The sequence below is a fragment of the Cetorhinus maximus genome, chromosome 29, assembly GCF_964194155.1.
Source record: "Cetorhinus maximus chromosome 29, sCetMax3.hap1.1, whole genome shotgun sequence".
Classification (NCBI taxonomy): domain Eukaryota; kingdom Metazoa; phylum Chordata; class Chondrichthyes; order Lamniformes; family Cetorhinidae; genus Cetorhinus; species Cetorhinus maximus.
The window spans coordinates 15,817,300-15,830,543 of NC_135907.1; the positions used below are offsets into that span (position 1 = coordinate 15,817,300).

General features: G+C 49.1%; 1 protein-coding gene across 1 annotated transcript in view; it reads right to left on the minus strand.

Moving 5' to 3' along the window:
* LOC144669293 (cytohesin-3-like) overlaps positions 1–13,004 on the minus strand; it is a 66,890-nt gene extending 53,886 nt beyond the window's left edge. Inside the window, exon 1 of the mRNA XM_078531636.1 lies at positions 12,803–13,004. Within this exon, the coding sequence (XP_078387762.1) occupies positions 12,803–12,821 (19 nt within the window). The 5' untranslated portion in view covers positions 12,822–13,004. The remainder of the gene's footprint in view (positions 1–12,802) is intronic.
* Between the last annotated feature and the right edge of the window lie 240 nt (positions 13,005–13,244).

Sequence of the window (13,244 nt, forward strand, 5' to 3'; positions counted from 1 at the left end):
AAGAGGCCCAAGAGCGGTCAGGCTGCCCAATGCCTCCCCTGCCCCGTAAAACTTCAGGCAAGTCGGAAGCGGGCGGGTTGACAGTGGGAAGGCCAGCTGCTGGATTTTACATGTCCATGCCTTTAAAGCCACCAGTAGGGGCCCATAAAATGCAGGCCACAACAACAGATTATCTGACTGCTATCACATTGCTATCTGTGGGAGCTGGCCTGTGTGGAAATTGGCTGCCACATTTTCTACATGACAACAGTGACTGCATTTGCAACTGTACTCCATTCATTGGCTGTAAAGCACTTTGAGATATCTGGAGGCTGTGAAAGGTGCTATATAAATGCAAGTCTTCCTTTCATCTTTCTTAACGCTCCCTGCTCTAAGGCGAACAATCTCAGCTTCAGTCTTTCATTTCAGATTCTGTTTTTACCCATTCTGGGCTCATCTTCCCCATGAACTCCTTATGTTGCACTACAGTCAAACAGGGCTGGTTGCTTCTGTGCTAACTTGGTAAATGAGCTGTCTGGTGGTGTAGTGATAATGTTACTAGACTAGTAATCCAAAGGCCCAGGTTAATGCTCTGGAGACATGAGTTCAAATCCTTTGGCAGCTGGTGGAATTTAAGTTCAATTAATAAAATCTGGAATTAAAATCTTCATGAAACTGTTGTTGATTGCTGTAAAAACCCTATTTGGTTGATTAATACCCCTGCTGTCCTACACGTGACTGACTCCAGAGCCACAGCAATATGGGTGACTCTTAACTGCCCTCTGTAAATGCCCTGGCAAGTCACTCAGTTCAAGGGCAATAAGGAATGAGCAACAAATGCTGGGCCTTGCCAACAACACCCACATCTGAGAAAGAATGAATAAAAAATAATGAGGTGTGTCGGCCAGCTATTAGATCACTAAGATTTCTTAATGGCTGAGCCTGATCCTGTCTATGCCTGAGTTCTGTCCAGACACTTTCTACAGAGTACCGGTCAGGAGCAGAAGTCCTGGCTGATTAGCCCCTTCCCTGCTCTGTAGGGCCTGTGTAGGCCAAGATCAACTAACTCAGAAAAGGTTGATTAAGTTTACAAAATTGTGAGGAGTATAGACAGAGTAAACGCGAGTAGGCTCTTTCCACTTAGATTAGGAGAAATAAACACGAGAGGACACGGCTTTAGGGTGAAAGGGGAAAGGTTTAGGGGGAACTTCTTCACTCAGAGAGTGGTGAGAGTGTGGAACGAGCTACCATCTGACGTGGTAAATGCGGGCTCACTCTTAAGTTTTAAGAATAAATTAGATAGATACATGGATGGGAGACGTCTGGAGGGTTATGGACTAGGTGCAGGTCAATGGGACTAGCAGATTAATATTTCGGCACAGACTAGAAGGGCCGAATGGCCTGTTTTCTGTGCTGTAGTGTTCTATGGTTCTAATGTTGGACTCGATGCTAGCTGCACTGTTGAGAAGGTTTTACACTAAAAGTGTTTCAGCTACATAATAATTTTGGGCTAAATGTTGCGACACAAACTAGGCTCTTTAGCCTGCTCCACTGTTCAATAAGATCATGGCTGACCTTCAACTTCAGTTGCACTTTTGTGCCTTATCCCCTTTTCCCTTGAATGCCAAGTGTCCAGCTGCTGCTGCTGCTTGTAGCTACTCCTGCCAGGAGATCTGCTGTCACATAGTGTGTCAGGCTCGTCTGTCTTGCGCCATCCTCTCGCACCCACTATAGCTCGTCTGCAACCGCTCTGTGACATCCATCATCCAACTGCACATAGGAAGACCCCTCTTTCTGCTGCCCACCACTTTTCCCTCAAGAAGAGATTTCTGTAGCTTTTCAGCTCTGATCGAGTGGGTGAAATACTGACATTTCATTTTCTGGATGTCGCTTTTTAGAGTTTGTTTGGCTCTTGCAATTTCAAGCCCCTCTCCATTTGCCTTACGGTCTGTCTATGGAATTTTCAGCATTCATCTCGGCATCCACCTTTCAAAGGCCTCTATTTCCTTCCACGGATCTTTATTTATTGTCCAGGTTTATGAGGCAGACAGGAAAGTGGATAAAATGTAGCATCTCATGTGTCTTGTTATAAGCTTGATAGAGTAGGTGCGAGTGCTGCTGAAGGGCAGATACGGTCTGTTTAAGCACCATTAAATACCCTGATTTTTAAACTTGAAAAAAATGGGCTTAAGTTGTCAGTGAGATTTAAAAAAAACACCATCCACTGGACTGCTTTGATGCACAGGCCATCTGGTGTAGGTCAGAAAAAACATGACCACCTGTTCCACAATTTCAATAAAGTTCTTTGTTGGCATTACCCATGAGTTGTTATTCTGTCATTATGAATGCTTGGCTGAGTTTCCAAAGCTGTAATTATCTCAATGGGGGTTTCTGAGTTCATAGTTTTGATTGACAAATTAAAAGGCTAGTAAAGTATTAGTGTCTTGGATGTGACTACTGAATAGAAGTATGTTTGGCATGAAACTAGCATGAGGGTATGAGGGGTCATGGGGGTTGGGTGGGGGGCATGAATTGGCATAGAGGTGGAATGGGGGTATGAAGGGCATGGGTGGAGAGTGAGGGGGTGTGAGGGATGGAGGTCTAACAGCTTCTAAAACAACTGGGAAGAAGTCCCAAAGAACTGAGGCAGACTTTCTAACCAGCCCGACACTCGCCTGCCTCCATGGCTGACTACAATCTGTTTTGGGGTCAGTGGGCCCACCTCTATCCTGCCTCGCCAGGGTAAAAATTCGGTGTAACTGGACCCTTTATACCAAGGCGGATCTGCCAAGTCAGGAAATTTCCCAACTTGAGCTACCCGCCTTGGTAACGAAAATCTGGCCCCGGGCGTGAGTGTGAACGAGTGTGAATGAATGTGTGAGTAAACCTGTCTGCGCGTGTTTGAGTGTGTCTGTGCATGTACGTGTGCGCGTGGGATGTAAGAGAGTTTTTTGGTGCACTGTTTAATGACAATGGGAACCAGTGAAATTCTGACTCCTCTTGCCCAACCCCAACCTTTGTGCTGTTTGTAATATTTTCTAAAGAGCAACTTTGCAGCAAACAAGCTGGGCCTCAGCTTGATTCCTGACTAACGCTATTGGAACATTTTCACTCTCGTCAGTCGGCACTACTCCCGCTTGGAGCCCCATCTGAATTTCCACCAATGGGTTCGTATACGTCCATTCAGATGCTCGATTGAGCAACGTCCCTTCTTTGAGGGACCTTACAACCACTTTACACACAAGTTACAACACTTACATGGAAACTGCAGAGCAGTGTTCCAAAGACAACTGCACTCCCTCCAGTGGAGAGCCCCTTTATTGGATGTGACACTCCCTTCATCTGTTATATTTAATAGATATGTTAACATGGCTTCCTCTAGTGCACAGGAACAAATATTCTGATGAAGAGAGAGATAATGTTCGATCAACAGAACCGTGATAAATATCAAACAACTGCTCACAGTAACTCGATAGAACAGGAGTGTGAGAGCTATCAGTCTGTAGGCGGTTTAGGTGCATTGTGCAACAGAGGAGGTTGAAGACTGCTCCCATTAATTTGCAGAAGGTTCAAGTTGCTAATATTTGCTCATTTAGGAGCAATTCACCCCCACCCGCCCCCCTCCCCTCCCAATGCAGCGCAAAGAACAGTACTTTCCAAACCTTCAGGTCCATATGATTCAAAACAGGATCAAAGAGAGTAGGGAATGTGGGAGGCCATGGGATTGAATTGCTTGGACTTTGTGGGCTGGGGCTTGTGGAACACTTGGAACCCACTGACTGCAGTATGAACATTTCAGTGCAGTACTGAGAGTGTGCTGCACTGTCGGAGGTGCTGTCTTTCCGATGAGATGTTAAGATGTCTGCCCTCTCAGGGTGTGTTTACACACATGCATGCACACACACACACATGCACACGCACGCACACAGGATCCCTATGGCCCTATGGGGAGCAGCAGAAGGAACCCAGGCATATTTCTCCCTTTCGTTGATGAGAGTGGGTTCCCTGGGTTGGGTCGTGTGGGTTCCCTGGGTTGGGTCGTGTGGGTTCCCTGTGTTTGTGGCCCTATTTCCAAGAAGGGGAGGGGAATTCTCCTGGCTGCCCTGACCAATATTTATCCCTCAGTCAACGTCACTAAAAACAGATTGTCCGGTCATTATCATATTGCTGTTTGTGGGAGCTTGCTGTGCGCAAATGGGCTGTCCTGTTTCCAACATTGTAAAAGTACTCTATTAGAGGTGAAGCAATTTGGAACATCCTAAAGGTGCTAGATAAATGCAAATTCTTTCTTTCAGAGTCTGACATTTTAGGGAAAACTGTTCCTTTCCTCTTCTTCAGTGACATTAACTTCTCTTCGCATTTAAAATAAAGGAACTTGTATTTACAAAGAGCTGAGGTTTCTTTCAGTAGGAAACCACGCTGTTATGCTTTACAGAGGCTTTATCTACACTTCAGCGCATTTGTAACCCTGTGCTGGGACTGCGCAAGCTAAAGGTGCTATTTAAACGCAAAGTTGTTGTTGTGACGTCGCCAGGTGGAGGTATGGGGGGGCTGGAGGAGCTCAAAGTGGCAGATCTGAGCAGTTCAGGTGAAGATGCCCATAGGTGGCCCACCCGGAGTCGCTCTGAGATGTTCCACTGCGTCCGCTACCTGCCTCAGTAGCGAAAATCTGGCCCCTGGGTGGGGAGTGTGAACGAGCGTGTGAGTAAACAATGCCTGCGCATGTTTGAGTGTGTCTGTGCGTGTGTACATGGGTGCCTGTGGGGTGCAAGAGATTTAAACGGGTGCAGTGTTTAAACGCAATGGGGAAATCCTTACCCCTCTTGCCCATCTTTGTGCTGTTTGTAGTATTTTTCTAAAGAGCAGGTTTGCAACTTTGCTGCAAACACACTGGACTTGATTCCTGACTCATGCTGTTTAGATATTTTTACTCTTGTCAGTTGATGCTACTCTAGTTTGGAGCCCCATCTGCATTTCCATCAAAATGCCCGGTAGACGTCCATTCAGATGCTCCTTTGACAGAGTCAGGAGAGTGCGACACGCCACAGAGGAACTGACAAACCCGCAGGCCCCCGCATTGTGGTGATGAGGCTCTTGCGCTGTCCTCAGGAGCCAAGCTCACTGAGATCGCCGGTCGCCATAGCAACGAGGCCTTCCCCCCCCACTACTCAGGCCTAACTCACCACCAGCTGAAGCGACTCTTTTCCAGCCCCAGGAAAGCTCTGAACTCCTCCGGGTGAGACCACTTGGAACCATTCGGTGCTTCCCCCCCAGGGTGACCATTCCTCATGCGCGAGCCTCATTGGAAGGTTTTTTTCAAATGGAGGGAATCTCAGTCAATCCAGTCACTACACGGTGTCAACACATGGACATCACCCATTGTTTATCTATACCTTTTATGCCCTTTTAGTCTTATTTCACCCCACCCCCACTAGAGCTATCTGTACCTTGAGTGTCCTGCCATCCACTCTTAATTAGCACATTCCTTTAGATAATATCACCACCTTCAACACCTCTTTGTTCTTTTGTCTGTGACATCTTTTGGTTATCTCCACCTATCACTGGCTGCTTGTCCCACCCACCCCCCCCTTTCCCCCCCCTCCCTTAAACCAGCTTAGATTTCACCCCTTTCCTATTTTTACTTAGTTCTGTTGAAGGGTCATGAGGACTCAAAACGTCAACTGTGCTCTTCTCCGCCGATGCTGCCAGACCTGCTGAGTTTTTCCAGGTATTTCTGTTTCTGTTTTTGTTTTGGATTTCCAGCATCCACAGTTTTTTGTTTTTAACACGGACATCCCTGTTCGTGGCCTATTTCGAGGCCTATTTTCCCCCCTACGTTGATGTGAGTGTGGTTCCCTGCAGTTTGGCGGGTCAAGTGGGGAGATTTGAGAAGTCAGGGGGAAAAAAAAGGTGGAACAGGCTTAAGGGGTGAACGGTTATAACTGCTCTTCCTGTGGCGGAATCGTGTCCCCTCCCGCCAGGGTTCGTGGCGGGCAGGGGGGACGGATAATACATCGGGGAGCTGAGAAACTGGTTTCCCGACAGGGTCACTCGCTGGGCGTCAACTTGTCCTGCACGAGCTGGGGCAGATGGTTTGAGAACAATTGGGATGCAGATGGCGTTCGCATGGTGCCAGTCTTCACCAACAATCCACCGGTAACAGTGTGCCAATGGGACTAGCGGAATAATATTTCGGCACAGACTAGAAGGGCTGAATGGCCTGTTTTTCTGTGCTGTAGTGTTCAATGCGCAAGACGCTCTGCAGCGCGTCCACAAGAGTTCTTCGGCACCGCCCTCCAGAGCAGTGAGCTCATGCAGATAGGAGGTTAAGGCCGACAGAGGCCATGGCATCAGCGGTGAATGCTGGTGCCCTCTGTGCCAACCTCCCCCACACAATACGAGCTCTCCGTGTGACACGGTCGAAGACCCGCAGTCACCTCGCTTCCTGCGGACGACATGGACTGCAGTGGGGCTGTGAGGCATCACCGCACCATGTGGAGACGCGCTTTTATGCATGGGCAGCTCAGATGGTGACCTTGCCACTGAGGCCCATGTCCCAGTTCCCGTTCAGTGAGGTGAGTATGGAGGGTGGGGCGGGAGTAGAGGGTTCCCTTACCCTGGCATTGCGGATGAGGTCAATCACCCTCTTCCTGCACTGCAGAACTGTCCTCTGGTGCAGTTGGCACTCAGCACCCTGGCGACAGCCTCCCACGCAGGGTTGGTGAGCCAGGTGGGCCTCCTCCTTCCATCCCTCAGGTAGAGGACGTCCCTCCTCTCCTACGCCGCATTCAGCAGTGCCTCCAGCGAAGCATCACTGAATCTGGGTGTCGGTGCTCCTCTCGTTCTGCGTTCCACGTTCTGGTCCATAGTTAAGAGCGCGGTAAAGCGGGATGCGCAACTTCCTGCCCACTACCCCACCCTCCCCCATGCAAACAGTGTCAGGAAACTGCATAATTAATGAGCCTGGAATTGCGGGATTTGGCAAGATTTCCCACTGGGCTCCACGCCAGACAACACTCTCACTTCCCACCCACCACCCCCCATGGTTCTTGGACCCAGAGTGAAAATCCCAGCCTATGTTCCTCTGAAAATTACATAGGATTCCGTAGGAAAACAGGACAGAAACAGACCATTCGGCCTAACCAGTCCACGCCAGCGTTTACACTCCACTTGAGTCTCCTCCCATCTTTCCTCATCTAAATCTATCATTCTCACCCTCTATTCCTTTCTCTCTCAAATTCTAACTCCTCTTAAAACGCATCAATATTATTCACTTCAACCACTCCCTGTGGTAGCGAGTTCCACATTCTCACCACTCCCCGGGTAAAGACATTTCTTCTGAATTCCCAATTGGGGTTTCTTGCTGACTGTCCTATATTGACGGCCTCTAGTTCTGCTCTTCCCCACAAGAGGAAACATTCTCTCCGTATCCACTCTACCGAAACCTTTCATCGTTTTAAAGACCTCGATTAGGTCACCCCTCAGCCTCCCTTTTTTCAAGGGAAAAGAGACCCAGCCTGTCAATCCTTTCCCGATATGTAAACCCATGCATTCCTGGGATCATCTCTGTAAATCTTCTCTGCGCCCTCTCCTGTGCCTCTATATCTTTTTGATAATATGGCGGCCAGAACAGCACACACAGTTCTCCTAAGCGAGGTCTAACCAACATCGGTACAGGTTTACCATAACTTCCCTAATTATCAATTCCATCCCTCTAGAAATGAAGCCTAGCATTTGCTTTGCTTTTTGTATGGGCCTTGTTAATCTGCGGGGTAACTTGTAGCGACTGGTTTGAAAAAGGTAGATGGGATAGTCTGCTGCGACCTCCAGCACATCTATTTTCATGCACAGCAGTTTAATGTATGGCTATTTCTGGTCACAGAGACCCAGAGGGGAGAGTTTCGGGTCACATGATTGACTCACTACAACTGGAGGACTAATCTTGGGGCCTGGACTGCAGGAAATGAGGTTCCTCAGCTTTGCAAGGAGGCGACTGAGTAGAGAGTATTTTGAGCAACAGAAGCTAAATGGGGAACGGTAAATTAAAACTGTCAGGCCCCCTTAAGATATGACAGCAGGAAATGGGGGTCAGCCGTTAAAAGCAACAAAAGGCTATGGGCCCTGACAACATTCCAGCAATAGTACTGAAGGTTTGTGCTCCAGAACTTGCCGCGCCCCTAGCCAAGCTGTCCCAGTACAGCTACAATACTGGCATCTACCCAGCTATGGGGGAAATTGTCCAGGTTTGTCCTGTCCACAAAAAGCAGGACAAAACCTATCCGGCCAATTACCGCCCCATCAGTCTACTCTCAGCCATCGACAAAGTGATGGAAGGTGTTGTCAACTGTGCTGTGAAGCAGCACTTACTCAGCAATAAGCTGCTTGCTGATGCTCAGTTTGGGTTCCACCAGAGCCACTCAGCTCCTGACCTTATTACAGCCTTGGTCCAAAGATGGACAAAGGAGCTGAACACCAGAGGTGAGGTGAGAGTGACTGCCCTTGACATCAAGGCTGCATTTGACTGAGTGTGGCATCAAGGAGCCCCAGCAAAACTGGAGTCAATGGGAATTGGGGGAAAACTCTCCGCTGGTTGGAGTCACACCCAGCACAAAGGAAGATGGTTGTGGTTGTTGGAGTCCAATCATCTCAGCTCCAGGACATCAGCGCAGGAGTTCCTCAGGGTAGTGTCCTCGGCCCAACCATCTTCAGCTGCTTCTATCAATGACCTTTCTTCCATCACAAGGTCAGAAGTGGGGATGTTCACTGATGATTGCACAATGTTCAGCACCATTCACGACTCCTCAGACACTGAAGTGGGAACGTGGATTTTGCTGGCACATGGAGAGTTTGAGACAGATCCGAGGGAAGGCTTGATGCAGATATGGCGGAGAACATAAGAAATAGGAGCAGAAGTAGGCCACTCGGTCCCTCGAGACTGCTCCGTCAAGGGATACCGGGTGGAAAAGAGAGATTAGAGTGAGGAGGTTTGCACAGATCAGAAAACCAACTTGGAGCAATTGGACGAAGTGGCCTGTTTGAGCGCTGCCCTTTCGATATAACTCTACAGGCAGAATTTTACATCCCGTGGCAGGCGCGCGCCCAACCTGATTGGGCATAAAAGTGCGCGAGATGATGTCGGGCAAGCGTCCCACCATCATCTCGCACTCGCGCGATATTTCGCTCGGCGGGCATACGTGGCAGTCGAAAGCGCGCCCGCCGACAGTGAAGCGGGCAACTAAGCCCATTAACGGCACAATCGAATGCGACTCCTCCAACCTTAGGGTTGGCGGACAGGCCAATCGGCCGGGCGGCCTTCACATTTTTCACGAAACCTCATCCCAAGGGCCGGATGAAATCTCCGCGAGGGAATAAAATTAAACATAAATATCTGGGGGGGGGCCAGCATTTTTATGAGATACGCTTTCAGGTGCTCTATGGACATTTTGTGCAGCGTTTTTGTGCCTTTTTTTTTATTATTTGCAGGTCTGCCTCTCAAAGCGCTCACCCGCGTTCCCCCGGTGATGTCACCGGCCGCACTCTTCCCAACCCCCCGTCCCGGCAGCGCTGAGTATTTCGGCGCGCGTTTCGCCGTTAATTAGCCAGCTGGCGTAAAATTGCGGTTGGGGGCTCGTTCCTCGACCGTTCCCTGGGCCCGCTGATCGCACGTGCCCGACCAGCGAGAGATTCAGGCCCGTGTAGACGTTTGTCTGTGAGAAGATTGACGGAATGACAATGGCACTTGGTGTTCCCTGTTTGCTGCTGCTACAGATCGTAAGCCAAAGTTAGAAAATCTTCAAAGATCCTGCGAGGTCTCTTGTGCACCAGTGGTCAAATTTAAGCAGCATTTACTGAACAGGCTATTCCCGGAACTCAGCATTGCGCAAACATCAGTCGCCCACCTTATAAATAAGCCAATCGATACCAGAAGTATCTCTCAGGCCAAAGAGATTGAGGGAAGAATGAAGCCAATTCTGGCGCAAGGATTCAACTTACGCAACAGATCGACATTGTAACAGACTCGGTAACAAAGGAACATAGGAGCAGGAGTAGGCCATTCAGCCCTTCGAGCCTGCTCCACCATTCAAGAAGATCATGACTGATTTAGGTTGTGGTCTCAGCTCCACTTTCCTGTCTGCAACCCCCCCCCCATAACCCTTGACTCCCTTGCCTAACAAAAATCGGTCTAACTCAGCCTTGAATAAATTCAAAGACTCAGGCTCCACTACTTTCTGGGGAAGAGAATTCCACAGACCAACCTCCCTTGGGGAGAAAAAACTTTCTCCCTATCTCTGTCTTAAAAGGGAAACCTCTTATTTTTAAACTATGTCCCCTAGTTTTAGTCTCCCCCCGCCCCCACCACAAGAGGAAACATCCTCACCCAGAAGGGGAAAATAGTTCCGACCCGTACTCTTATTTCTTTTGAGTTTACACATTTTATTTTGCAACTACTGTACATAAAGGCACAGCACCACAACTGACCAATGTACAAGATCTTCCCATGACCAGCATCTGAATTGTTGGCCTTAGAAAAAGATGTATAAACAGAAACGTCAGAGTCCAGTTGCCATGTAAAATTCAACAAAGCCTGATCAGTGCCGCATCTTCAGCAGTTGTTCACCTGGACCTCTGTCTTATCTTTCACCTTTTACACTTCAACCTACGAATACACTTCTTCCGCCACTTAGTTCCATTTTAAGGTACACAAGACCAGTTCGGACCAATATTCTTATTTCCCAGTTTTTACTGTTTTTTTTTTGGTTTTGGGTGGGGCATCCACCTTATCAAGTCCCCTCAGGATCTTATATGTTTCAATAAGATCACCTCTCATTCTTCTAAATTCCGATAGGGAGAGGCCTAACCCTCAAAGCTTCAAGTTTGCTCTGTGCATTCTAGACAGAGGCGCATAGAAACCAGCTTGACCAGCTTTAGCGATCTGGCCCATTTCCCAGCCTCCTCACCACATCCCTCAATCCCTTCACCGTCCTGAAAGATCTTTTAAATCCAGGCATCCCACTTGCTACACTGACTTTCCCTACGAACCTCTTTCAGTTTCCCTTTAGGTGAAAACGTTGCCCTTAACTCTTCACTTCCCCAATGGAAGAGGATGTGAGCCTGGGCTTATTGGTAAGACTCTCACCTCTGAGTCACACGGCTGTAGGTTCAATCTAGGAGTTGCGCACGTAACCTGGGCAGCTACTCCCAGTGCTGCACTGAGGGAAGGCTGCACTGTCAGAGGTGCCATGCGATGTTAAAGCAGGGCCCTGTCTGCTGTCTTTGGTGGATGTAAAAGATACTGTGCTAAATGTCAAAGAAGACATACCCCCACCCTCCACCTACCCTTCCTCCCACACCACCACCCCATCTGCCCAACAGTTATGTATCTACCCGATCTGTCTGAAACAGGCTAGTTGACCATTTATCTGTTGTTTTTGGGACCGTGCTGCACTCAAAATGGCTGCCGTGTTTCCAACAGCAATTGCATTTCAACAGTTGCTTGTGAAGTACATTTGGATGCTGTGATGAGCTCTGTATCAATGCAAGGTCTGTTTTATTGTGTCTGCTGATATTCTGAATGTTTTTCACCAGACTGAACAACTGGGAATTCTGTAGAGAGTAACTTATCTCCAGGCTCCCCAAAGCCTGTCCACCATCTACAGGACACAAGTCAGGAGTGTGATGGAATACTCTCCACTTGCCTGGATGAGTGCAGCTCCCACAACACTCGCTTGATTGGCACCCCAACCACCACCTTCAAACATTCACTCCCTCCACCACCGACGCACAGTAGCAGCAGTGTGTGTACCATCTACAAGATGCGCTGCAGCAACTCACCAAGGCTCCTTCGACAGCACCTTCCAAGCCCACGGCCTCTACCACCTAGAAGGACAAGGGCAGCAGACGCATGGGAACACCACCGCCTGCAAGTTCCCCTCCAAGCCACTCACCATCCTGACTTGGAAATATATCGCCGTTCCTTCACTGTCGCTGGGTCAAGATCCTGGAACTCCCTCCCTAACAGCATTGTGGGTGTACCTACACCACAAGGACTGCAGCGGTTCAAGAAGACAGCTCACCACCACCTTCTCAAGGGCAATTAGGGATGGGCAATAAATGCTGGCCCAGCCAGCGAAGCCCACATCCCGTGAATGAATAAAAAAGAACTGCCAGTGTGAGCTGTCTGGAAGACGTGCAAAGCTCCTCTCGCTTTGGCCCACAGCTTAGATCCCTGACCCACACATTCAGAGGCGATTCGTAGGATGTCTTCACAACGCCTCCCCACTTGCCGAGCCTCTTCTTAGAACCTCGCGCACACAAACGCCAAAATTGCAAAGCTGAAAGAAAACCTGGAGCAGCTGGGGAGTAACGCAGTTTCTAAATAATTTGCATCTTGAAACGTGGCACACAGATAACCCCCACCCCCCCCACCCTCACCCCACTTCAATCTTCTCCCCAATCCCCAGGCGCAGAATGGACCCCAGCTACCTGGTACCTCACCCAAACAGCCGTTCTCTGCCAGCAGTCTTGGATGGCTTTTCAACCGCATGATGCATCGCAGCTGGGAGTCATCCTGTTCCCCCGCCTGATGTCCCCACGGGCAAGCCTTCCAGCAGGAGGCTGCGGGATAATGATCAGGAATGGGAAGCCTTAGCTCGCGGAGGTCAGTCGCAGCTGCTGTTTGAGGGAAGGACAGCCCCAGGCATTGAACTTGGGATCTCTCTGGGCTGCCTGTCTTCGCGCAGCCTCAGGGCAGAACACTTAAGCAACCCGACCAGCAATAAGAAGCAGCAGTCAGCGGCCAAAAGAAAAATAACGTTTCACTTACCCTCTCGGTTATCCTCCATGGCCGGCTCAGCTTCCCTGTAAAATTGCTCACCTCTCAGTCTTGTGCTAATGTGTGGCGATGTGGAGGAGAGACCGACTGGAATAGGTGCGGAAACTCTGTGCGACACTGTCTGTGACAGAGTGCTCGGAATCTCTCCTTGTGTGTTTCAAGGTTTGGCATGCACTGTCCCTCAGCTCTCAGATCACAGCCACTTCCTCTCAAGCTGTTAAAGCTCTGGCCTCTTTTATTTCAACAATTACCATAAATCTTTGAATCGAGCTGAGTATGGGTGGCAGTACTGTCAGCCGTTTAACAAGGAGCTGTGCAAAGAGAACCACAGCTGGGTTAAAGCAGGACCAGGCTGAATTCAACTCAAAGTGTTGAGGGGGGGTGCAGAAGAGATTTACCAGAAGGTCCCCAGGGATGAGGGATTTTGTAGCTG